The sequence below is a fragment of the Betta splendens genome, chromosome 16, assembly GCF_900634795.4.
Source record: "Betta splendens chromosome 16, fBetSpl5.4, whole genome shotgun sequence".
Taxonomy (NCBI): Eukaryota; Metazoa; Chordata; class Actinopteri; order Anabantiformes; family Osphronemidae; genus Betta; species Betta splendens.
Genome location: NC_040896.2, coordinates 491,399 through 518,573, shown reverse-complemented (window position 1 = coordinate 518,573; position 27,175 = coordinate 491,399). Strand labels below are relative to the sequence as shown.

The 27,175-nt window shown below is 41.1% G+C and overlaps 2 protein-coding genes across 7 annotated transcripts in view; both read right to left on the bottom strand.

The window, feature by feature from the left end:
* secisbp2l (SECIS binding protein 2-like) overlaps positions 1-20,873 on the bottom strand; it is a 56,610-nt gene extending 35,737 nt beyond the window's left edge. The window contains exons 1-10 of one of the 6 annotated variants that reach the window (XM_029130550.3): positions 20,728-20,867; positions 18,573-18,636; positions 15,932-16,140; positions 4,031-4,358; positions 3,786-3,924; positions 3,139-3,356; positions 947-971; positions 729-835; positions 426-533; positions 242-349 (exon numbers count right to left, since the gene is read on the bottom strand). In XM_029130550.3, coding sequence (XP_028986383.1) covers positions 242-349; positions 426-533; positions 729-835; positions 947-971; positions 3,139-3,356; positions 3,786-3,924; positions 4,031-4,358; positions 15,932-16,068 — 1,170 coding nt within the window. In that variant the 5' untranslated portion in view covers positions 16,069-16,140; positions 18,573-18,636; positions 20,728-20,867. Of the gene's footprint in view, positions 1-241; positions 350-425; positions 534-728; positions 836-946; positions 972-3,138; positions 3,357-3,785; positions 3,925-4,030; positions 4,359-15,931; positions 16,141-18,572; positions 18,637-20,597 lie in introns of all 6 variants that reach the window. The other 5 variants (XM_029130548.3, XM_029130551.2, XM_055502864.1 and 2 more) reach the window with 5 other exon arrangements.
* A 170-nt stretch (positions 20,874-21,043) lies between these two features.
* On the bottom strand, positions 21,044-26,428 carry cops2 (COP9 signalosome subunit 2). The gene is made up of 13 exons (XM_029130554.3): positions 26,252-26,428; positions 25,720-25,833; positions 25,541-25,618; positions 25,316-25,441; positions 25,152-25,241; positions 24,979-25,056; positions 24,099-24,273; positions 23,798-23,976; positions 23,606-23,658; positions 22,603-22,700; positions 22,394-22,476; positions 22,064-22,122; positions 21,044-21,541 (listed from the first exon to the last, which is right to left on the bottom strand). Exons 1-13 carry the CDS (start codon positions 26,303-26,305, stop codon positions 21,397-21,399), a joined length of 1,332 nt encoding a protein of 443 aa, XP_028986387.1. The 5' UTR covers positions 26,306-26,428; the 3' UTR covers positions 21,044-21,396.
* Between the last annotated feature and the right edge of the window lie 747 nt (positions 26,429-27,175).

Sequence of the window (27,175 nt, the reverse complement as noted above, 5' to 3'; positions counted from 1 at the left end):
TTTATACCTATCTGAATAACATGTCACTCTACAGCCACTAGATGGGGCAGGTGCCTACGTCGCTATTATCTCGCGATGATGCATGTGAGAGGCATTTATATTACTGTTTAATTTGATGTTAGGCATGTCTTCAGTCATTTATACTATGCATGGGTAACCACTGAAAATGGGTCGCATATCTAAGGTCAGATTGAATAAGCAAATGACACAGGGCAATTGTTTTTAGACAGTACTCTCTTACCAGGTTTTTGGGTAGTTTAGGTTGTGTGTGTGTTTGGGTTGAATTAGATTCTGGTTTGTTGGTGCGATGGGCACTCCCACCAGCAAGATCAGGGAAGTCATCTTCATCCTGACAAACATGGTACAATATAATGAGTGTTTAGAGAATTAATTAAAAACCAAACTTATGAAAAACTTGTTCCGACCTCAAAGAAGAGAAGCTCTGGGGTGACCACAGTGCCAGAGACCACAGTTGGCTGTAGTCTTTGTTCTGCCTGGCTAGGCAGATGCCCTGCGTAGCCACTGTAGAAATCCTGAAAGGCAGAGAGAGACAAACAGTAGAATCAGACATGATTGTCCTCAGGATTCAATAATTCTTTAACTCTTGTACTTTTTATCCTGTTTAAAGCAATCTCTTAGCTGTTGCTAAATTGCGTTATCAGCCTAGATATGAAAAATAGTGTTGTCTGACAACAACAGGTTCAGGTTTGCCCTGAAATGTACTGCACCTGTAAGAAGTTTCTCTGTTCAGGATTCTTCCTCTGATCTGCTCTGTGAAATTGACTTTCCATCCAGGACTTTGGAGTAGCTTGAGAGGCTACATTTACCCAGGTTCCTTGTGCAAAAATATTTAAAAACAAGAACAAAAATTTATATATATTGCAACACAGTACATACAAACATGAAACAAAATAAATGTACAAAGATCTCTGCACATGAAACTTACCTGTTATTACACTAGTCTCAACTTCCTAGACAACACAGAAAATAAGAAAAACAATTTAATTTACAGTCTTAGTAAAGTGTATAATCTATGTTTTGTTTCCATAGTCTAGTAAATCTGTGATGGTGTGATTCTAGGTGCAGTTAACAAACAAAATGAATTTAAATGCTTTTATGCAATTCTACTTTTAACAGCAGATTATTGAGATAAATTTTAACAATATCACATTCTAACAATTCATACAATACAGCAAATAAAATTATATTAAACTAACTATTTTCAATATGCATTCTAAATAATGTAGCAAGTTAAATGACTCAATGAATGTCTCTGGAAAGAAGGGCTGCAACTAACGATTATTTTGATAATCGATTAATTTGTCAATTATTTTCAATTAATCGTGTATATATATATATATATATATATATATATATATATATATATATATATATATAGGGGTCTCACTCCCAGAAGGAACAATAGCAGACATTGAGGACAGTTACAAGTACCTTGGAATACCACAGGCAAACGGCAACCTTGAACAGGCAACGAGGAATGCGGCAACAGCCAAATACGTCCAACGAGTAAGGCAACTCCTAAGAAGCCAGCTCAATGGCAAGAACAAATCCCGGGCAATAAACAGCTACGCTCTGCCAGTGATCAGATACCCTGCGGGAATAATAAGGTGGCCAAAGGAAGAGATACAGACCACAGATGTTAAGACACGAAAGCTCCTCACCATGCATGGAGGGTTCCACCCCAAATCCAGCACCCTGAGACTGTACGCTAGCCGCAAGGAAGGAGGCCGAGGACTAGTGAGCGTGAGAGCCACTATCCAGGATGAAACATCCAAGATCCATAAGTACATCAAGGAGAAGGCCCCGACAGATGACGTGCTGAGTGAATGTCTCAGGCAGTGGAGAACAGAGGATGAGAAGCTGGAAGAGGGACCATCATGGGAGGACAAGCCCTTACACGGGATGTACCACCGGAACATAACTGAAGTGGCTGATCTCAACAAATCCTACCAATGGCTTGAAAGGGCTGGGCTGAAGGACAGCACAGAGGCACTCATCCTGGCCGCACAGGAGCAGGCCCTGAGCACCAGAGCCATAGAGGCCCAGATCTACCACACCAGACAAGACCCAAGGTGTAGACTGTGCAAAGAGGCCCCTGAGACGGTCCAGCACATAACTGCAGGGTGTAAGATGCTGGCAGGGAAAGCATACATGGAACGCCATAACCAAGTGGCTGGCATAGTATATAGGAACATCTGCGCAGAGTATGGACTGGAAACCCCAAGGTCAAAGTGGGAAACACCTCCCAAGGTGGTAGAGAACGAGCGAGCCAAGATCCTGTGGGACTTCCAGATACAGACAGACAGAATGGTATTGGCGAACCAACCAGACATTGTGGTGGTGGACAAAGAGCAGAGGAAAGCCGTAGTGGTGGATGTGGCAATACCAAGCGATGGCAACATCAGGAAAAAGGAACATGAGAAACTAGAGAAATACCAAGGGCTCAGAGAAGAACTGGAGAAGGCTTGGAAGGTGAAGGCCACAGTGGTGCCTGTGGTGATTGGAGCACTGGGGGCAGTGACCCCCAAACTGGAGGAGTGGCTACAACAGATCCCTGGAATAACATCCGACATCTCAGTCCAGAAAAGTGCAGTCCTAGGAACAGCAAGGATACTGCGCAGAACCCTCAAGCTTCCTGGCCTCTGGTAGAGGACCCGAGCTTGGAAAGTGGATGAGACCACCCGCGGAGGGTGAGAATAGAGTGTGTGTGTGTGTGTGTGTGTGTATATATATATATATATATATATATATATACACACACACATATATACTCTCTTCTCTTTTCTACTCTTTAAATCTCAAAGAAAACACAAAATCCAGCAAAATCCAGCATTTGAATAATAAAACTTCAATATACAAAATATAAATGAACAAAGCAGGCATAGAGTTTGATCATTCTTACATTCTCCTGTGTCGCTGTGTTATTTTGCAGTCACCCTGAGCTGTAAAATGACGAGCCTGACTAATCAATAACAGCAAAACATTATCAACCAATTTCTGTCATTGATTATTATCGATTTTATGATTCGTTGTTGCAGCCCTACTGGAAAGTAAAAGAAAATCCTCACTTTACTGTAAGCATGTTGGTCTAAAGCGACTAGCCACTGGCTAACATACCGTGGGCACTGCTGTACTGTCAGCTGTTTGTGGCATTGTCCCAGCTGCCTGGTTGTGTTTGGGACTACAGTAGCCACTGTCACTGTCTATATCTGCTTCAGAGGCCCCTTGCTCATTGTAGCTTTCAGCTGGATGAGATGCTCGTCTTCTCCTTGATCGGTTCTTCCACAGCAGAGGACTAGGAGCAGCACACCGCCCTGACATTTCAGCTGGGAAATCTAAAGAAAGGACCTAGGAAACTTAGGGAAACTTAATAATTTCTTATTGAATGCTGGTACAGTCAATAATGTGTACTGTATGCAGTATAAATACTGCAGACTCAGCAAATTCATGTTTTGAGTTTACATAAAATGTCTTCCCAGGCTGTATTTCAATGGAGAACAGAGACATGATTAATGACACCATGAGCTGAGCAACTTAAACTGGAACTTCGGCATTCCAGTCTTTCAGAGGTTATGCATAAGCTGTACCAACATCAACCAGCATGATGTGACACTGCACTTACTGGTATCTTGTCCCACTTCCTTACTGACAGGAAAAATGTATGTCCAAACAATGTAGATAATTTTATCAAAGCACAAAATGTTTTCTGCATCGACTTTCTCTCAGCCACACAATTTATTACTGTGAGGTTGCAGTACTCTTACCAGTTTGCTGTGCTGCATCCACTAGTAAGACTGTCTTGGTCCTACCACCAACTCCCAAGGTGCATACCTCCTTTTGCACAGCTACACTCCTAGTTGGAGCCCGGCGGCCTCTGGGAGGCTGACACACTCCTAAATGTTGCTGTATAAAGTTAATAAAGTAAATAAACCAACAATAAGAATAATGCTTATTAAATAATGAATACTGAGAAGGGAATAACACATGACATAACCACATTACATTGTACCTTAGGGAGAATGTTTGGTCGGACCGTGCCTCTTCCCCTCTGAGCGGCTACCCCATATGTTGACCCCAGAGGCAATGGTCTTTCGCCGACATCTGCTGAGACAGAGTTGACTACTCCAGCTTGAACTGGACCTGCATAAGTGCCAGGGAAAGGCTGATAGAAACCCATCATGGGTGGGCATGGAGCAGGCATAATCTGGTAATAAGCGTAATCATTGGAGACTGCAGGTTGAGGTGAAGACAAGATGGGGTAAGCCAGGTATGGACCACCAGGGGCAGGGTTAGGCTGCTGCCAGCGCAGCTCCCCTCCATTATACATAGGATGTTGCCTGTGAAAGAGTAGAGGGGTAAAATGTTAAATTCATTCTGAAATGTTATTGTTTTTACATATAAAAGAACCAATGAATGTAAAATAATAAAGTAAACAGAACCGCATAGTTTACTCACAAGAACAGGAAAAAACACTCAAAAGCCCATACTAATAAGCTTCAGGTTCCTAACAGATATCAAAAAGTCGGCAGATAATATACATTTAGGCTTGGCTAAAAACCAGACCTTTGTTGTCTCTTATATACATACATGCAAACAACACAAATACACATACACACACGTACAAATATAAAAATTCCCTTCTCACCCTACACGTGTGGTCTCATCCGCTTTTCAAACTCGGGTCCTCTACCAGAGGCCAGGAAGCTTGAGGGTTCTGTTCCTAGGACTGCACTTTTCTGGACTGAGATGTCGGATGTATTTCCAAGGATCTGTTGTAGCCACTCCTCCAGTTTGTGGGTCACTGCACCCAGTGCTCCTATCACCAAAGGCACCACTGTGGCCTTCACCTTCAAGCCTTCGCCTGGCAGCACAAATGAACCAGCTGGTAAGGGACGGGACCCACCCTGAATGGCTAACTGAAGGGCGAACAATCCTGATAATGAAAGATCCCTCAAAGGGTACCGTCCCATCCAACTACCAGCCAATAACCTGTCTCTCCACAACATGGAAGCTCATGTCAGGCATCATAGCAGCTAAGATAATTGGGCACATGGGTCAATACATGTGCGAAGCACAGAAGGGCATTGGTAAGGATACCAGAGGAGCCAAACACCAACTCCTGGTAGACAGAACAGTCTCCCCAAGACTGCAGAGTGCGACACACCAACCTGTGCACAACCTGGATCGACTACAAGAAAGCCTATGACTCAATGCCACACACATGGATCACTGAATGCTTGGAGCTGTACAACATCAATAGAACTCTAAGGGCCTTCATTACAAACTCGATTAGGTTGTGGAGAACCACCCTTGAAGCCAATGGGAAGCCACTTGCCCAAGTATCCATCAAATGTGGCATATACCAAGGAGATGCACAGTCCCCTCTGCTGTTCTGCAAAGGTCTGAACCCTCTCAGCCAAATAATAAACAAGACTGGCTATGGATACCGACTCCGGAACAGGGCCACCATAAGTCACCTCCTCTACATGGATGACATCAAGCTGTACACCAAGAATGAGCAAGACATTGACTCGCTCATCCACAGGACTAGTGAGCGTGAGAGCCACTATCCAGGATGAAACATCCAAGATCCATAAGTACATCAAGGATAAGGCTCCGACAGATGACGTGCTGAGTGAATGTCTCAGGCAGTGGAGAACAGAGGATGAGATGCTGGATGAGGGACCATCATGGGAGGACAAGCCCTTACACGGGATGAACCACCGGAACATAATTGAAGTGGCTGATCTCAACAAATCCTACCAATGGCTTGAAAGGGCCGGGCTGAAGGACAGCACAGAGGCACTCATCCTGGCTGTACAGGAGCAGGCCCTGAGCACCAGAGCCATAGAAGCCCAGATCTACCACACCAGACAAGACCCAAGGTGTAGACTGTGCAAAGAGGCCTCTGAGATGATCCAGCACATAACTGCAGGGTGTAAGATGCTGGCAGGGAAAGCATACATGGAACGCGATAACCAAGTGGCTGGCATAGTATACAGGAACATCTGCGCAGAGTATGGACTGGAAACCCCAAGGTCAAAGTGGGAAACACCTCCCAAGGTGGTAGAGAACGAGCGAGCCAAGATCCATGATCAACTATCATGTTCCAAGAAGTACAGGTAGAGGTGGAGGAGTAGCAGCAATTTATAAATCAGATTTATTAATTACTCCTAAACCTAAACATAGTTATAACTCATTTGAGAGCCTCACTCTGAGCCTTTCTCACCCAGACTCTAAAACTCAGAAGCCAGTTGTGTTTTGTATTGTTTACCGTCCTCCTGCTCCATATTCGGAGTTCTTAACTGAATTCTCTGAATTCTTATCTGACTTAGTTCTTAGCACAGATAAAGTCATTGTAGTGGGAGACTTTAACATTCATGTAGATGTTGACAGCAACTGTCTCAGCACTGCTTTTAACTCCTTAATAGACACTATTGGTTTTACACAGCAGGTAAATGAACCCACTCATCGTTTTAACCACACCCTAGATCTTGTCCTGACATATGGGGTTATAATTGATAATTTAATAGTTCTTCCCCAAAACCCTCTGTTATCTGACCATTTCTTATTAACTTTTGAATTTAGCACAACTGACCCTATAACAGCTGGAAAGAAATGTTACTATAGCAGATGTTTATCGGACAACGCTGTTGCCAGATTCAAGCAGATGATTCCATCATCTTTTGCCTCAATGTCTTGTAGATACAGAGAGAACAGTCACCTTAAAGGGCCCATATCATGCAAAATCCACTTTTTAGACATTTTGGAGCGTCCCTATGACTCTATGGGTCACATATACACACACTGAGCACGGTACAAATGCATTTCCTGCTTTTTTCACATTTTGAAAACGTAAATTTTCTCATCCAATAAAAACAGCCACGACCTACTCTGAGGCCGTGTCCCAGTTGTCGTCACACTGGTTGAAAGTTCTCCTTGCAAATCCTGAACCACCACCCCCACAATGATCCCGAACCAAAACTGGACTTCCGCCATTTCCCCCCTCTCACTCACCGTGAACAGACCAGCACGGCAGCGCCCAAGTCCTCCCATAGAAATAGTTCAGTTCTTAGGTGTTCTAACCAACACCAAAGTCTCTTCACTTTACCAAGGGATCAACAAGTGAGGATTTGTGGGTCACTTTTATTTTTAACGGACCGGTGCCAGAAACACTGCCTCAGCATTTATACGTATGTGCATTTCAAACGAGGGTGCGTACAATGCTGGATTTGTTTCACGGCTCCTGTTGGAAAAAAAGGACCTATTCCTAAAGTCCGTCATCCACTCACTGCAGTAAGTACATGCTTGATATTTATAATGTTTTAAAATGTTAGTTTGTCCGTTTAAATGTAGTAACCTATGTGTGAGTCAAGTTACTAGCTAGCTATGCTAACGGCTACAGCCATTCGACCGAGCCTTTGTCCCCTTCAAATGTGCTCATGTGGGCTCCTGCAGCCACACACCTGTGTGGAGAAAAGCTAATGACTAACGGCATCGAGCGGCGGCTACAGGCAGGGAGCGGTGGGTTTAGCGTCTGTCCTTTTTCTGTAATCACATACACCTGCGGGGAACAGCTGATCGTTATCGCCCTTCAAGCGGAGACAGACAGGAAGCGGTGGATCTAGCTCGCTGTAGTAAGTTTGTGCTTGATACTTGTGATATCTAAATATGTTAGTTGGGTCTGTTTAAAATGCAGTTACCCACATGTGAGACAAGCTAATCGCTAGCGTCGCTAACGGCTACAGTGAGTCAACTGAGCCTTTGTCCCTTTCAAATGTGCTACTCTGAGTTGGTGCAACCACACACCTGTGTGGGGAACAGCTAATAGCGATGGGCCTTCGATCGGCGACAGGCAGGAAGCGGTGGATCGAGCTTTTGTCCTGTTGACGTGCTGCCACTCCTGTTTGTGTTGCGTTAGCCGTTAGCATGCCTTTAGGCCTTTGCACTTTAGAGCTACAGCTGGTCGATCGCTACAAAAAGAACCTGCAGATGAACGCGGTTATGTTTATTACCCCGTCCTGTGTCACAGCCTAAATCAACTTGTGATTTGGGGTTATGTCATTGTTCTATCAAATTCTAACATGATTAGTTGGAATGATTACTGTGCTGTGTTTCAAGCTTAGTTGCTAATTAGTCACATCTCTACAATACCTGCTGCTTATCTGGTCAGTTACCGATAGCTTGTACCATAGCCATTATATTTGTAGGACCAATACAATTTACAGTAAATGTAACATTCTTTTCTATACTGTAGGAGGGCAAATCCCAGTTGCCCACATGCAAGGAGGCTGTCAAACAGAGAAATCACTGCAGACTGTTGGTACACAGACATCTGCTGCCCAGCTCAGGAGTGAAGGTATGTAAGTTTGTATGTACCAACAGTAAGATAGGTAATAGAAGATTTTAATTGGTATATACTGTTTAGATTTTATATTTGAATTGTAACAACTGTTTATCTGTTGTTTTAGCACAGACAGGCCTGTCCTCTTGTTTGGTTTAATTTTTTGTCTGGTATTGTGTGTTCTTACATTAGAGAAGGTTTTTGACCTACATAATAATTAACATTTCACTAATCTACCAGTTCTGATTGCACTACCTTTTGTTTTTGATGAGGTGGATGGTGAGGACAGCCACAGCTTCCATCTGGTAGAGGACTGCTTCCGCTCAGTCTTCCAAATAGTGATGAGAACAAGGATCACCACATCTCCCTGTTTACCCTACTTTCATGCATTCCGTCTGCAGGCCCTGCAAAAGCTTCTCCTTCGTCCTCAAACCCCCAGACTTCTTAATTAACTCAGTAACCTATACATTGCACATTGGAGTGTGAAAGTAACAGTTTGTTCTAGCTTTGGAGTAGTGGTGTATTTTTTTGGTTTACAATAAAGTTGGCTTTAACTATTATGTATTTCACTGAACTCTGTTTCTGAAGGGAAAACACTTTTATTTAGGAAAATCATAGTATTGAAATTACATGTTTTTCTCTTTCTAATATGGTAAGCTATAAAGTTGAAGCGGCCATAAATAAAACGCATATAAATTATATATAATAAAGTTAAAAAATTCTTAATGAGTGTTTGCACTCACAAAAACACATTTTTACTCAAACGGTAAAGGAGTTATTCTACAGGTGGTCTACATCAATCATACTATGAGTGTTTTAGTGTTTTATCCATCAGGAAACTGCCTTCATCTACAACCCAAGCATGAAGAGATGGCAACTCAGATTCTTCACCCCAGGAATCCTCAGCACCAGCTCACTAGCCCTCTGTAGACTAGATACCTGTAACAACTTTAGATACAGAGACATATTACTGTCAAATTTATCATGAATGACAAAAAACATAATTAAAAGCAGTAAAAATACGTTAGGTCAATATATAATTTGAACCAATGCTTTTTGTTCCCAGGAAGGTCATGCAGTGATTGCTCTAAATATAATGCACATTTTTAAATAAAATTGTCAGAGCAGCAGCACAAGTAAGACAAAACAGTGAAATGTGTAAATGTAAAATGTATTTATATTATTTCAGCTATGCTCTCAAACTTATTTATTTGTATAACGTGAGCTAAAGTAGTGTTATCTATTAACGAGAGTTTTCCAGGTAAGTCGTGTTGTGAATATTGAAGCTGCACACGCCATTTAGCATTCGCATTAGCAACCGCTAGTCGCTTTGCAAATTACATAAATCAATTAAATTGAAGTAAATGCGACATTACCAATGAGACACATCTTGCATCAGCCGAAATGTGGTGACTTCAACAGCCTCCTCTTCAGCTTCAGGGTCAGATTCGGGATCGTAGACGTATGGTTCCACTACGCTACGAACTAGCTGGCTAATGTTGTGCAGTCCTGTAGTGGGTCTTCTTCTTCTGTGAAGGATTGCCGTGGATTGCATTCTCAATGTCGCACTAGTGCCACCTATTGTATCGTAACCGTGCGGTGGCTCGTATCCACGGAGCCAATTTAAAAAAAAAAACAACAACAAAAAAGGTATGCGCTTCTGCACAAAGGTGTGGTGAGCAGCTTCGCTTGCGACACGCCCACAAAACACAGCGTTTGCTGATGGAGAGTGAAAACCACACATTGACAGGGGCAGTGTGGACGATCTAAAGGGTTTTATGGGATGAAAATTTACAGAGACCTTACTGAGACATTAAAGTCTAATATTTTTTAGAATGAAAAGCATGATATGACTCCTTTAATCTTTATGAACAGGTTGACTGTCTTGTGGATGATGCTACAGCTTCTCTACGTACAATGTTAGACACAGTGGCTCCTCTGAAGAAGAAGACAGTGAATCAGAGGAGGTTAGCTCCGTGGTATAACTCAGAGATCCGCAGCCTAAAGCAAAGGACTAGACAACTAGAAAGACAGTGGCGTTCCAACAAAAAAAATGTAAACTGCATTGCATGGAAGGACAGTCTAATGAAATATAAAAAAGCACTTTGTGCTGCTAGAAAAACACATTATTCCTCCCTAATTGAGGAAAACAAAAACAACCCCAGGTTTCTTTTCAGCACTGTAGCCAGGCTGACAAAGAGTCATAGCTGTATTGAGTCTACTATCCCCTTAAATCTCAGCAGCAATGACTTTATGAACTACTTTACTAATAAAATTATCATCATTAGAAAAAACATTCAGCAGCGACTTCTTCCAAATGACAGAAAGCACTGTCTAGATCCATCAACTTTAAATTTATTAAATCCTCTGTCTTACCTAGACAGCTTCTCCCCCTTAACTCATATGGAGTTAACCCCCTAATTAACTCTTCCAAGTCGTCCACTTGTCTTTTAGATCCAATCCCAACCAGATTACTCAAAGATGTTCTACCTTTAATCAGCTCATCCATATTAAATCAAATCAACCAATCTTTACATTTAGGCTATGTACCACAGGCTTTTAAGGTGGCTGTGGTCAAACCTCTATTGAAAAAACCAACCCTTGACCCTGGACAACTAGCCAACTATAGGCCCATTTCAAATTTACCCTTTATTTCCAAGATTCTGGAAAAAATCGTGGCTAAACAATTATCTGACCACCTGAGTGGGAATAACCTGTACGAAGATTTTCAGTCAGGATTTAGAAAACGTCATAGCACAGAAAGAGCTCTGGTTAGAGTCACTAATGATCTTCTATTAGCTTCGGACAATGGTCTAGTTTCTGTCCTTGTCCTGTTAGATCTTAGTGCTGCATTTGATACAATTGATCATAACATTCTATTACAGACACTAGAACATAGAATCGGGATTAATGGAACAGCATTGGGATGGTTTAAATCCTATTTGTTGAACAGATTCCAGTTTGTTCATGTTAATGATGGATTCTCCACACGCACAAGGACTAGCTATGGAGTTCCACAGGGCTCTGTGCTGGGTCCAATTCTGTTTAGCCTATACATGTCTCCTCTAGCTGAGATTATTAGAAAGCATTCTATTAATTTTCATTTTTACGCAGATCATACTCAGCTATATATGTCCTTCGAACCAAATGAAACAGATCAACGAGTCAAAATTCAGGGTTGTTTAAAAGACATCAAATCCTGGATGTCCCAAAACTTCCTTCAACTAAACTCAGATAAAACCGAGATTCTTATTGTTGGGCCTAAAAATCTGAGAGAGACACTATTGAGTCAGATAGCCACCCTGGATGGCATAACATTAGCTTCAGAATCTACTGTGAGGAACCTTGGTGTCATGTTTGACCAGGATCTCTCTTTTACATCATACATTAAACAAATCTCCAGAACCGCCTACTTCCACCTTAGAAATATAGTTAAAATCAGAAGCATCCTCTCTCAGAGCGATGCAGAGAAACTGATCCATGCATTTGTTACCTCTAGGCTGGACTACTGTAACTCCTTACTCATAGGATGTCCTAACAGCTCCTTAAAAAGCCTACAGCTTATTCAAAATGCTGCAGCCAGAGTTCTGACAGGACTTAGAAAGAGAGATCACATTTCTCCTACATTAGCTTCTCTGCACTGGCTGCCTGTGAAATGTCGGATAGAATTTAAAATTCTCCTACTCACCTACAAAGTATTCAATGATAAAGCTCCTTCTTATCTTAAAGACCTCATAGTTCCTTATGCCCCCAGCAGAACACTTCGTTCTCAGAGCGCTGGGCTACTTGTGGTTCCTAGAGTTTTTAAATGTAGAACAGGGGGCAGAGCTTTTAGCTACCAAGCTCCTCTCCTCTGGAACCAGCTCCCTCTTCAGGTTCGAGAAGCTGACACACTCTCCACCTTTAAGTTTAGGCTTAAAACCTTCCTTTTTGATAAAGCTTATAGTTAGAGATGGTTCAGGTCACTGGCAATTATTGTTAGTCACAGGAACCATCTCTTAGTTAAGCTGCAATAGACATACACTGCTGGGCGACTTAATTTATACACTGAGCTCCTCTGTTTCCTTCTACCTCTTCTGTCCAATAACCTCCCATCATTGTCCCATGTTTAACTAACCTTGTCTCTTTCTGTCCAGTAGTTGTGCTTCTCTCCTCTCTCCCCCCCCCACCCCCACTCTCTCTCCCTCTCTGTCCTCACCTACAGGTATCATGGGACTCAGAGTTTGGTGTCCGTGATGGGCGGCTGCGGGTCCGGCCATCCTGCCTGCGTCCAGTCCCTGGTCCTGCCATCCTGCCTGTGCTCTGTTGTTGCTTGTTGTTGCTTGTTGCTGTTGCTGTGTTTTTCTATCTCTCTATCCTCTCACCCCAACCGGTCGAGGCAGATGGCCGCCCACATCCAGTCTGGTTCTGCTGGAGGTTTCTTCCTCGTTAGAGAGGGAGTTTTTCCTCTCCACTGTTGCTGTCAAATTAAATGCTTGCTGTATGTGGGATTTGTTGGGTTTAGTTGTGTGAGGTTTTAAACCTTACTTTGTAAAGTGCCTTGAAATAACTTTGTTGTGATTTGGCGGTATATAAATAAAATTGAATTGAATTGAATTGAATCCTGTGGGACTTCCAGATCCAGACTGACAGAATGGTAATGGCGAACCAACCAGACATTGTGGTGGTGGACAAAGAGCAGAGGAAAGCCGTAGTGGTGGATGTGGCAATACCAAGCGATGGCAACATCAGGAAAAAGGAACATGAGAAACTAGAGAAATACAAGGGCTCAGAGAAGAACTGGAGAAGGCTTGGAAGGTGAAGGCCACAGTGGTGCCTGTGGTGATCGGAGCACTGGGGGCTGTGACCCCCAAACTGGAGGAGTGGCTACAACAGATCCCTGGAAAAACATCTGAAATCTCAGTCCAGAAAAGTGCAGACCTAGGAATAGCAAGAATACTGCGCAGAACCCTCAAGCTCCCTGGCCTCTGGTAGAGGACCCGAGCTTGGAAAGTGGATGAGACCACCCGCGGAGGGTGAGAATAGAGTGGGTATAATAAATACTCTCTCTCTCACACACTCACACTCACACACACTCACACACACTCTCTCTCTCTCTTTCTCTGAGTGAGGTGGCGTGTGAGAGTTGTGAGTGTTTCGACGGAGCGATTAACTGGTTTTTGATGTACATTCGAGTTACAATTTACTTTTTGCTCATGTGGGTTTGGTCGGTGAAGGTTGTTTTATTGTTTTTGTGTGCACATATCGAGGGTTGGGGGTGTTTTTGAGGGGTTTTTCCGTGTTTTTTCGCCGCCGGCGTCTGTAGGTGCAGACTTCCGGCCGGTGCTAGCATGATGTTGACCGAGCTAACGCGGAAGCACGGCCTGAGGATCGCCGCTGCTTCTCGCTTTTCTGTGGAGTGCGCGGTTGCTCTGGCTGCGGTGGTCGGTCCGCTCAGCCTAAAATCAGCTGCAAGAATGAACGGAGCGGTGGTTATTTTTCTGGACAGCGTTGATAAAGTCCACAAAGTCATCGAAAATGGCATTGTTATCACAGTGATTCCATCTCCGTGTCTCCTCTCACGCAACCTGCTAAAAAGGTAACGGTGTCCAACGTCCCTCCTTTCATCAGCGACGAACTGTTGAGAAAAGAACTGTCCAGGCACGGAAAAATAGTCTCTCCCATTAAAAAGTTACCATCGGGCTGTAAACAGTGGGAACTGCGTCACGTGATTTCTCACAGGCGTCAGGTCTACATGGTCCTTAACAACAAGGAGGAAGAGCTTAATCTGGGCTTTAAGCTCAGAATTGATGACTATGACTATGTTCTGTTCATAACGTCAGAGACTATGAAATGCTTTGGATGTGGCAAAGAGGGACATTTAGTCAGAGCCTGTTCAGACAAAGCTGGGGGCAACTTCCACTCGGGTGCAGGAGGCCGTGCAGCCGGTTACGGAGGAGAGGCCCAGCGCGGAGGAGAGGCCCAGCGCGAAGGAGAGGCCCAGCGCGGAGGAGAGGCTCAGCACGGAGGAGAGGATGGACAGGAGGCTGGTGGAGAAGGTGCAGACGGACGGGAGGACGGTGGAGAAGGTGCAGACAAGCAGGAGGAGGCCGGTGGTGGTGAAACAAAAGTAGTGAGTGGAGACACTGTGGTCGAGACTGACAACGAACGGTCTAAACAGGCTGAAGTTGAGACTGTAAATGGAAGCGAAGTTGCTGCTATGTCAACTGTGGGAAGGCAGAACAGAAATGATATAGAAATGTGTAATCAGGACCCAAATGTAAACAGTGCTGTAGCTGCAGAGAAGGCAGGGATGGGTGATGGTAGGAAAGAACATACAAAGAGAAAAAGCGACACTACTGTTGATGACACAGATGATCAGTCAGGAACTGGTAAAAAGGTAAAGGGCCAAAAGCCAGACAGACGACCTGCAGACTCAGATCTCAGTGAGGATGAGTTTTCTCTCAGCTCTGACAGTGAAATGTCTGACTGTAGATCTCAGTCACTGGAGCCAAGACCTACTCAGTTGATTGGGTTAAACTGTTTTTACAGCACACGAAAAATAAGAGGGGTGTGAAGATTGATGATTATTTTTCGGATGATGAATGTTTTGTGAACTCGGTCTATGACCAAATGGGAAGTAGAGGAAAAGGAGGTTACACAAACCAGGAAGTTGTTAGGTTAAAGAAAATACTGCACAAAATAAGCCGAGATCTGGATGATGGCGTTTTTTAACAAGTTTGTCACCATGCTGCTATGTTTTTTTGTGTGTTTTGTTCCTGTGTCTTATTTTGAGCTTTTTTTGAAAATGATTATCTTTTTTTCATTTTAACCCGTGCTGTCATTGTAAGTTTTTAAATTATTCTTGTCATGAGTTTATTTAAAACTGACTAATAAAGTCTTCTAAAAAATCTCTCTCTCTCTCTCTCTCTCTCTCTCTCTCTCTCTCTCTCTCTCTCTCTCTCTCTCTCTATTTTGCCATGAAAGATTCAGTCCTTTTCTATCACTAACTTTATTAACTAAGATTAAGCTTGAGTAACAAATGTGATGCTACAGTGTTTTTGCTTGATGGTTTGTCTTTATCCTACATGTGGATAGCATACTGAAATCCGATCACATTTTCTCAGATAGGCCACTATAGCAGACATTTTATGTCATTCAATTAGTTGGGAAAGAAAGAAAGAAACAGATGTGTGCAGGATGCAATAAATCAATGTTTCTAGGGGCTTTTCAAACATGGTTTCATGTAAACCCTCTAAATATATGGTGGTTTCCATTCATAATTAAGCAGTCCTACAGAACAGAGAAATGTAATGGCTCTAGCTCTATGAACTGTTTGAGGGTTCTGATTGTGATCATCTCCGTGAACAAAATTAAGTATATGGTGCTGCTGCCTTCTTCCAATAGCAACACAGTAGTAAAAATATTCAGAAAATACAATAATCCATAGAGCAGGTGGTTGTTCAAAGATGAGAACCAAAAACCCTGATACTGTGATTTAATGTGATGAATAGGGTTGGAGCCACTTTTTTTAGAGTTGTAATCTAATCTCAACCTACCAACCAACATGTGACAGCACACCAGTACCTGTTGGGTTGGTTTTCTTGGACAAAAGGGTAGCAGGTGATGAGGTAGCTTGGTATGGGAGTGGTTTCCACTACTCCACTGCCAGCGCCTACACCCCCGTTCCCTCCTCCACTGCCAACCTCTCCAGAAAGACTCATGCTCACTAGTAGTCCTTCAAGACCTTTGTTTTGTGGGATGAACGGCTCCACTTCAGCTGAAAGCTTCACATCCTGTACAAAGAGAAATTACACATCAATGCAACAATCTGTGCAATGACATGCAATAAATTAGGTCTACACCTTTTTTTTATAAATTTTCACCAAGCAATCAAATTGAATACCTGGTGTAATAAAAGGTCACATACATTTTTCCATGATATGATTTTACCATTTGTATGAGTACATAATTCTTATGCTTGTTGGCATTTTGTGTGCTAAAAGCAAAACTATAACACAATCATTGTTTACCAGAAAGGTTAAGCTACAGCCATCAGCAAAAAAAGCTAGATCTTAGCCGAAGAAAAACATTTTGATTTTAAATCTTACAAGACAACACACAATACAGATTAATTTGCAGTGTTGACACTGAGGCAAGGCTGTGCCCCTTGGCTCTGCCCCTAAAACAACTTAAAAAGGTTTTTTTAAGTTGCATCTGTTTAACTATGACTAAACATGTTTTTTGGACACTCAATTCAGTTTTATTCATATAGCGCCAAACCACAACAAGGATACCGCAAGGCACTTTACAAGGTAAGGTTTAAGACCTAAACCTAAACTCAACCAAACAGATCCCACATACAGCAAGCCTTTAATTAGAATTTGACAGCAAACATTTCCCATATGTCTTTCCACTATTCTTCAGTCTCCTGCCTTGGTGGGTTTGCGTTCGTGTTATTACCCTGCCACTGTGAATACACCTTGGATAGGTCAGTGGAGAACATCCATCCTAATCTCCTGTTTCAGCTTTTCTTGTGTATCACTTTAGCCGGGTAGCCAGGGCTGTGAGTCTTTGCTTGGCAGTCTCCAAGGCCTCAGGTATGTTCATGTTGCTGTACTTCTTAGGTAGGCTGTACTTTTTCGTCATGCCTTTCTGTAGTTCTTTTAGTTGTCTATCTTCTTTCCGTGTTGCCTTAATCTTGGCCTCCGACCTCTGTTACCATGGGGGATACTGCACCTTATGGCTTGTGTTGATCTTATAGCCATATAGCCACAGACATCTTCCAGCAGACTTTCAGAAGGTGCTTCACTTATTCTTGGTAACCACCTATATTAGCCATGTATATATAGGCAGGAAGAGGAATGCAGGGGAGTGCACCGCATATGCAGAATTGTGGGGAGGATGCTGTTATCTTCCCTTCTGACCTGGTGTCCTTCCTCTTCCTGGCCATAGCATTTATGTTGTGTTGTACCTCATCAACGTATATTTAAGTAAGTATATTTACACAACCATGAAAATAATGCAATACAATATGCTGTTAATTATTACAGGCTGAGAATCACAAATTGCTACAGCAGAAAGTTAACTAACAATATTGGTGAAATCTTTGATGATTGAGATATAATCTATTATATTTGTATTGTGTCAATTATGCAAGTACCGTATTTTCTTGACTATAAAGCACACCTGTATATAAGCCGCAACCGCTCTATTAAAAAAAAATAATTAAAAAAAAACATAAACAAGCCGCACCGGGTTATAAGCCGCGTATATCTATGTTGAAAAAATGCTATTTACTGCATGTACAGAACGATTTTGAACTGTAAATGTACATGTATGTACCTGAACAGAATCTTTCCTAACAGTGCCATTTAACACGTCGGTAACACTTTGTTGATTAAGACGGAACAGAACCTAGAGAAAATAACCGGTATTTATTTGCCGCTGAAACCCATGAAGCCGTCTTCTTCGGTGTCGGAGTTGAACAGCCTAAGAAGCGCTTCGTCACTTCTGTCTAAATCAGTCTCGCTCTCCGTGTGTCTGTCATCCTCCGGTAAAGTTGGCTCTGAAGGTGCGCCGCTCTCTTCGCGTAGCACTCCAGCCTTTCGGAACCCGTTGGTTATGGTGGATTCTTTCAAAGCACTCCACGCTGTTAAGATCCACTGACAGACATCAGAAAAGGTTGCTCACCATAGATTCATTGACGCCAAGTTTGAGTGCAGCAGCGCGGTTTCCTTCCTGGATAGCAAGATCGATGGCCTTCAACTTAAAACTTGCATCATACGAATTCTTCGTGTGGGTTCCATGATGAAGGGGCGAGGATTTGAAAACAATTAAGAGTTGGTAATTTGCCGCCCGTGTTCTATCTGCTAAAGCAAAAGTAGCGTATTCTTCTTTGCATTAAGTTTTCGTCTATCTTATTTTTTATTCTAATTCTGGTTAGAGCGCCCCTAGCGGTGGAAGAAAAATCCACAGAATAGCCGCACCTTTTAATAAGCCTCATGGTTCAAAACCTATGAAAAAAGTAGCGGCTTATGGTCAAGAAAATACGGTATTTTATTACTGGAAAAACATTAAATGAATGGGTAACACCAAAAAAGAAAGGACCGCTAGGCATTATTCACAAACGTTTCTATCTCATGTACAGTACAAATGAGCACAACATACACAAGCAAATAACGCTAATTAGCCAAAACAACTATGAAATGTTAGGCTGAATAATGACCTGATTCTGTCCAAGTCACTGTGGATCAAGTTGAAGTTTTCTTATAACCAGTCTAGTGTTCTAGCTGAAACACACAAAGTCACAGAAAGACCAAACATTAGAAAGTGGAAAAATTGCAGAAAGTGCAATGTTGGAAAAGGTTTTTGGAAATGGAACATAAATGTGCTAACAAATATTATTTTTTGCCTATTTGCACATGCCAAAATGTTATTTCTGCAATATACAATGAAAAATGAAAATAAATAATAATGAAATAATAATAATGAAAACTGGACTGGCTCAAAGTGGCAGCTCTGTCCAAGAGGCCATACAATATTTTGTTGCTATTCTGTAAAAGGATGAGGAGAGGTGACAGGGTTCAGAACACAAAGACACCCCTTGAATTTGGGGTCAGGATACATGAATAGAACATCAGTGCAGCCAGTGGATGTCACACAGAATGCTATTGTCTGCTTCTGTCTTTGAATGTTTTTCTTATTCTTCTTCAGCAATCTAAAAATCCCATCCCAACTATTCAATTTTTCGACAACTGCTGTAAAGACAACTAAACTACATTTGAACTACATTTCCCTGGTATTTGCTTTGCCTTTACATTTCAATCTTTTCAACTCCCATATGTTTTACTAATGTTACAATGGCTTTGTTTCAGTACATAGCTCATGTACAAAGCCTTCTGAAAGGTTCCAGACAAATAAAATTTCAATGATTGATGTTGTTCCATGAGTATAAATCTATAACAAATAGTCTTAACCTGTAAAGCAGTATTGTGTTTTCACAAGATTAGCCTGGAGTGGCTAAAGTAAGGCCAGTGCTTCTTGGTAAGCTAATTAGTTGCCAAGGTACAGCATGGAACACCCGATGTCTCATGTGCAGTGGTGTTGAAAACTGAAAACTGGAAGACTCTAATGCCAGCGGAGGAAACAATTGAATGCCAGGGAGTCCAGCTCTGGTTTGAACCATGCATCGTTGTGCATCTCAGCAGTAGTAAGAATAGCTGTGATTGTGAAAAGAGCAATGAGGTCAGATGTGCGTTTGTTGGGAATGACAGAATTTAGACTGATTAAAGCAGTGGCCACTGATCTCACAGGCCTTTGTTTGTGTATGCTATTAGCTTTCAAATAGCAACAGACAGGATGCCAGTGCAGAAAGAAGAGCAGGGCTTAAATACTTTGCGAAGTTTTATGAAGACCGAACACTGAGCTGCATATTTTCACACTTTCAAGGAAATTTTGACATACGTTGTCATGTGAAATACAACGTCGCTGTACGTGGAATATGTGAGACAAAAGTCACACTAATGTCAATCGCAACCAGACTACATTTTTTGCATTGCAAACTACGTCAGTCGAATGACAGACATGCAGAAAGACCAGACATTCCTCTATTCACGAAACCTCTCCAACTCGCCTGACAACAACACTACTCAGTACTCGTGCGCAAATTCTCCTCGCTCCATAATTGTGAAAACACATTTAAGTTTCAAAGAGCAGTGCTGGTTTATATAGTTTGCTTAGCCGTCGCCTTGATAAAAGCCACCAGCGCCGTCAGATGACAACAGAGATGTTTAGCTTTAGCAAACTAGCTAGGCTAAAATTGAACACAGGACTATTCATAAAAAGTCATAAAAATAGATCTCAATATGGTTAATCGTTTAGTGACAGTGCCAAAAACACATACGGAACAGAACTATAAAGTTAGTAAACAAATTATCCGTTTGCCCTAACACTGACCAGCGGGTTACCGTTAGCTTCCTGACGCTAGTTAGCAGCCTAACCTAATCGTAGCGTTAAGCGCTTACATTGCTGCAGACTATAACTACCCATGTCCTTAATATGAATAATAACCCAAATTACTAATTAAGATCTGTTTTAAGCACCGTTCGGGTCCGTAACGGCAACAGCAACACTGAATAACGTTACCGACATACCGACTAAGGGCCCCGACGGACGGACGGACACAAACTAATGTTGTTCCTTTCTCCAAAGGCTGAAGCTCCGAAAAAACCCAGACAAAAACACACCGTACCTTATTGCCATTAGCGTCCATGTCAGTCCAAGACGCCAAGACAGACTGTCATTAACCACAATGTGGATGTCAGCATGTAAGCCTCCTTAACTTCATTGTCGGTGACACTGAATGGTAGCTAAGGACTCACCCGATTCCTCCCAGCCACGCAGCAGAACTAACTGTTGCTCGTTAGCTGCGTCAGCTAGCGGCGCTCTCTACCGACTAGCCAGTAGCTGTCGGTTGCTGCGCTGCTGTCACTGAAAATGGGAGTCACCTGAAAAGGAAGCCGCCGAGGCTCAAGCTGAAATCGAAGCAAAAACTTCCTGCACGTCCTGCAAGTGTTCAAATGTCGTCGCAACGAGCTTGTCTATTAACCTCAAGTGGAAGATGTTCAAACACCATTCATGACTGAAGGGCTTATATAATTCTACCCGCATTTAAATATTTAAAGAAAACTCCCATGCTTTAATGCGGATAGACAGTTTATTATCAACAGGCAACAGTATACATTTAAATACTGTGTACAGGTTTTTCAACATTTGGACTTTCTGTTTTCTAAACTACTGAAGCGTTTTGTGTTGCACTTGGATCTGCCAACCAGGAACTTGAAAAACAAAAATAAGTGTCTTTGATTTCCTCTAATAAAAGGACAAAACAACACACTTTGAACAAGAAACAAGTTCTTGGCATCTCCTTGAAACTGGTTGTATTTTCATAACCTGTGCTGTCTCAGAGAATTTACTTGAAGCGCAGTAGTAAACTTAATGGATGTTTTCAAAAAAGGCCTTTTTCCTTTTCGCTTTGATTTTACATGCTATCATGTAAGTTTGCTAACAATGGCTTGGTTCAGAGAGTTCAGCTGATTAGTCCATTTGTCTAAAGCTGTGTAGCGAGCGCCTCCTCTCTTCTGGTAGTCCAGTTCTAAAAGCTGGTTAACTTGGTCAATTCGGCCATGGATTGTGCTGAAATAAAAAAAAAAACAGGTCTGTGCAATTTCGCAATTCCGCGATTTCATGTATATAAATAGTACAGCCATTTCCCAGAACAAGCTATTATTGTTCTGAGATAACATTGTAAGAACAATTATTTGAGATAATTTGAATGTTTATGTTTTTGTTTTGTTTTGTTTATGCATCATTGACATTCATTAAAATGTCTTTGCATAAATGTAATTTGGCAACAGAACAATGTCAAATACTTGTACACAGCAGCTTCTGAGAACAGGTGTACTTTGAATGCTACACTGTATGATGTTTTCACTGCTTACGCAGTCATTTACGTCAATGAACTGGTACAGCAGGAATACATAGCTGGACACTATTACAGCCTGACAATCAATGAAGTACAAATTGTAACATGAACTATTAAATCCTACCACCTTAGCTTCAGGGCCAAAAGATGCCAGTTATGAGGAACTACAATTATGTACTGGAAATGAGATAATAAGCTAAATAAGATTCTAAAATGTGAAGGTGAAAACGTACTTATCCAAGATGCACTGCACAAGCAAACTTTCAACATCACACACATCAATGTTCAGCTCCTGAAAGAAAAGGTAAAAGCATGTTTTTATACAGTACAGAACAAGCATTAAAGCATTCACAATTTTGTTAGTTGAACAACCCATGGAAACAGACTGTATATGAACAAACAACCAAACAAACACATAAATGCAAAGATCATCAGATACCTTGTATGTATAAATATTAGTGACAAACTAAATTATGTAGTGCAAGGCTTTGGACAAGAAATAATATACATTCCAGTGAACCACACAGTCACTGCACAGGACATTTTTGATCACATGGACTTACCTTAGAAATAAAAGGGATATGAATTCTTGTGTATGGCTTGATGAGTTTGATAAGTACTTGAGTTCTAATGTTTCGCAGGAGTTCTGGAACACACAAATTACATTAACAGCTACATTTCAAGATTCAAATGGATGCAAAGGGGAAAGAGGGGGAAAATTTTCCCAAAACATTTATGATATTTGTAGATTGAAACCATATTCCACACTCACCCTCTATGTGCTCTCTAATGAATGGGTCATCCATTATGTTACTGTGATTTGTTTTCAAGATTTTCTCAAATTCAGTGATGTCATTGTTCTGGTAGGCGCTGGAAGAGGAAAAACATTTGAGTGTTCAGACATTCTAAAATATGTTAAGTTTTTATGTAAACACTATTCTTGTCACAGTCTTGGGCATGCAACCTTATTTTCTTATTTATACAATGAACATATTAAATATAGGCATTGAAAGGACAGTTTCAAACTGTGCACATCCTTCCAAAGAAAGGTTGGAAAGGCCAAAAGAGAGTCCAATAGTACCGGAAATTATACAGATACTGTCAACCTTACAATAACATTGACAGGGCACTGTTTTTGGAACCATTATGTAAATGAAACTAAGGGCACTCATGTTGAATATTGTTTTGAACTAAAAGGAAAGACAGAAAGAGGTGAAAATATATTACGTGTTAGAACTTAAAAGCAACTGGGACATTTGGAAAAAGAAGAAAAGATTGAAAAATTACTTGACAAAAGATGTGCTCAAGAGTCCCTATTCATACAAAATATTATGGATGTCTTTAAAAAACAACTTTTGGGCCATACCCTGTTTTTGCTGAAAATCAGTTTTCTCATTAAGCTTGCTCTGACCCAAAAACAAGTTATGCGCTAGCAGTTGATGAACATCACAGCCAGTCACATCTTTGCTTTCTTCACTTGAAAAGGCTTTATCTTACTTAGAATAATTTATATTATTTAGTGTTTGAGGGAGTGGCTTTAGACCATCACTGATGGTAAGCTTAGGGTGAAACAAGACACATACAAGCAGTGGATCTGACAACCATATAAAGATAAAACATATTACAAGTCCAAAGTTTTCTAACTATTCTTGTTTTAAGTCATAATCTGTTGTAAAGCTAATCTTAAATCATGGAGTGTAACATTGGAGTACAAAGTATAAAAGGGTCAATAAAAAAAAAGGAAATAATTGCGTTGATATTTAAACCAAGCTTACCTTACTAAATTTGTCATTGCTAGGATCTCTGGGTCATTTTTATATGGTTTGGCCTTTGAGGAAAAATATGAATAGTTATAAGAAATCAACAGACATATGTTATGTCACATGGCATTTTATACAGGCTGTCTTTTGTTTTACGGTTTCCTCATCTACACGCAACATTTCAATTTGTATGAAATGCATCCACACCTCTTGAGAGTCAAAAGGATTAATTCCTGACTTCATCAGCATGTTGGCCAAGACCAGGTACTTCAGGCATGTTGTCCTCCTTGGACTTCCAGACTCATCGTAGTTTTTGAACGCTTCAAAGAAGTCTGTGTGAGCTTTCTCAAACTCGCCCTCTCTCAGATGCATCTTCCCACCACACTCTGAGCATACCACATAAGCATATATTATTCAGTAATGTTATCAATCCACATGGTGTACCAAGTTACAAAATACTAATCTTAACAACTATACTGCTTGTGTATAAAAATGTATGTAATCATACCTCTGATAACTCCCATTATGAGTGGGTGAGGAATGGCAGATTTAATATGAAGTGACTGCTCATACAGGGCTTTCAATTTTTTGTTGTTCTTTTGTGCTGTATACATCTGAATCTCCAGAGCATAGATCTCCAAAAGCTGTGTGCCCTTCTTTAGATCATCCTCACCATCATCTGTCTGAGGTTAATACAAAAATAGAAACACTTATTAGGTAATTATGGCCGTTTTAAATATCCATCCATTATTTAGGACTTCATCACAGGTCCTTATTGCTGTGAAGTAACAGTTTTAACTATTGTTTTATCTAAATACTGATAATTATATGACTGAAAAAACATTAGATTACGCACATGTGTAAGTAGCCCTGGCTTCCTGGATGAGAGTATGTATGAAGAATATTTTCCATAGTTTCTGGTGTCATGGTGACAGCTCTGACAATCAATTGATAATTTCCTACTGTTTTCACACAAAGGCCTGAACTAAACATTAGTGTGACTTTGTAATAGGGTACCAGGACAATGTACCCTAATACACCTTAGTCAACTACTTTGCCCATTCTTCTTTAGTGATGAGCTCCAACCCTTACAGGTTGGAGGGTCAGCTAAATAAAACATGGAGTCATTTCTTTCCACAATAATGCCTTTTATACATTGTTTTACCATCTTTTGAGCCTGTGTACTTTCTGGTCAAAAGACTTGCTGGATAGTAACAAAAATTTGTTAGGGGACTGAATCATGTTGGGATCCACTGTATAGTGACCTGCCAATACTCCATTTTACCTAATTAAGTTAACTTCTGTAACTGACATCAAGAATTAAACGTCTTTTCTCCTCCTTATATGAAACACATTAGTCAAAATGTGGTACATATGAACATATTTACCTGACAGGACTGATGAAGTTGCCTAAGGATCTTTTGCAGTTTCCCATACTCTTCTCTTTCCAAGTACAATTTTCCCAACTGCAGAGAAAAAAAAGAAACAATGCATCTAACTAGCTGATTTACAGGATGATAATGATAATGCAGGATGGACTCAGTTAAGGACTTCAGTGTACCTTTGTGTTAGTTTTAAACCACAGTCTATCATTTTTTGCATCTTTCAAAGCTTCCAAAGTGGTTTCATAGAACTCCTGCAGCAAATCCATCTATGACACAGGAAACACATTTTAGTGAAATCCAGGACACATGTACTATACTGTATCATTTTATCTAGCCGTACCTGTTTGGAGGTAGAGATATAGTCCAGAATGGAGTTGATGGACTTCTCTGAGTAATTCCTTGTGACAGCACTTCTGATGTATGTGAGGAGCTGTTTGTACCTATTCATCATCTCTGGAAAGTTCGTCTAAAGGTGAAGCCCATATAAATGCAGAACTTTAAACAGGTTGTCTAGTGAGGTACGCATATTATGCTGTGGTATATTATACATTTGATCATTGCTTACCAGCTTGAAGTTGATTTTGATCATCTGTTTTAGAGCTTTGAAACCCCATTCTCCTTTTTCTCCTTCTAGTTCCAACACCTGAGGGCATACCAAAACGTCCAGGCGTGTCAATAATGCACTTATAAAAAGCTACAACACAGCTACTACGAACATGCCCTTTTTAAAGAGCATCACTCCACCTTCTGGAAACTGCTTAGTGCTGCTTTGGGATCATCCTCCTTCAAGGCTTTGGAGTTGTAGTACTGGTTTTCCAGGTCCACATTTGGCTCAGAATTACTGTCTTCTGAATATTCCTAAATTTTAATAAATATAACGTTAAGCATCACGTCATTCAGCTCAAGTATTGAAGTTTTACATTAGCATCTCAGCAACTCTATTAGCTGAACAGAGCGAATGTCACTCCGCAAATAAGAGCTACAGAGGTTGGCATTATTGCTAAGTTAACTGACATAGATCAGCTGCTGGCTTTCTCTCCGTTCGGGAATTAAATCTAGTGGCAACTAACCACGCGTAACCTATGTTAACTATACAGGGTTCAAGCTTATTCATTTTAGCCAGGTCTCGCCAACCAACTAGGATGCTAACTTAGTCATACGCTGTTTGGTTAGCTTGACAATAGCCAACAAGCTAACCAAACAGCTAACGTTAGCTTGGCCGGCAAACAAACAATTGAATTTCAAAAGCAAATAGGGTTATTTTAATTATAAATACCAGGTCATAATCTTCCTCGTCGTCGCACATGAAATCGTCTTCCATGTCAGACATCTTGACAACGTTTCTTTCTCTTACTTAGAAAAAGACAGTAGCCCTGGCCTGTGCTGTATTTTGCTGCAGTGAAGTGGTGTATCGGGGCGGCAAGAGGTAGCAGTCTACGTCCGCCTGTAGATGGTGCTGTGGAACCATTTCAGAATGATTCAGTGTCTTATTGTGTAGTGGAAGAAATTTAAAGTTATTAATTTTTTACTCTTGTACATCTATTTTAACATAGTAGATAAAACTAGTTTTAATAAATTATGTAAATTGATAATAATTTGTTAAAAAGTTAAATATAAACTACACAAGAGAAAGGGGGGCACAACTACTGGAAAGAGAGAGACAAGGTTAGTTAAACATGGAATAATGACAGAAGGTTATTGGATAGAAAAATTAGAAGGAAACAAAGGAGCTCAGTGTATAAATTGAGTCCCCCCCAGCAGTCTATGTCTATTGCTGCTTAACACTTAAAAGAGATGGTTCCTGTGACTAACAATCATTGCCAATGACCTGGACCACCTCTAACTATAAGACTTATCAAAAAGGAAGGTTTTATGCCTGATCTTAAAGGTGAAGAGTGTGTCTTGAACCTTTCTGAGGTGGTTCCACAGGAGATGAGCTTGGTAGCTAAAGACTCTGCCTCCCTTTCTATATTCAAAGATTCGAGAAACCAACAGTAGCCCGGCGCTCTGAGAACAAAGCGTTCTGCTGGGAGCATAAGGAACTATGAGGTCTTTCAGATAAGAAGGAGCTTTATCATTAAGTCCTTTGTACATGTATAAGAGAATTTTAAACTCTAACCTACATTTTACAGGTCGCCAGTGCAGAGAACTAATGTAGGAGAAATGTGATCTCTCTTTTTAAGTCCCATCAAAACTCTGG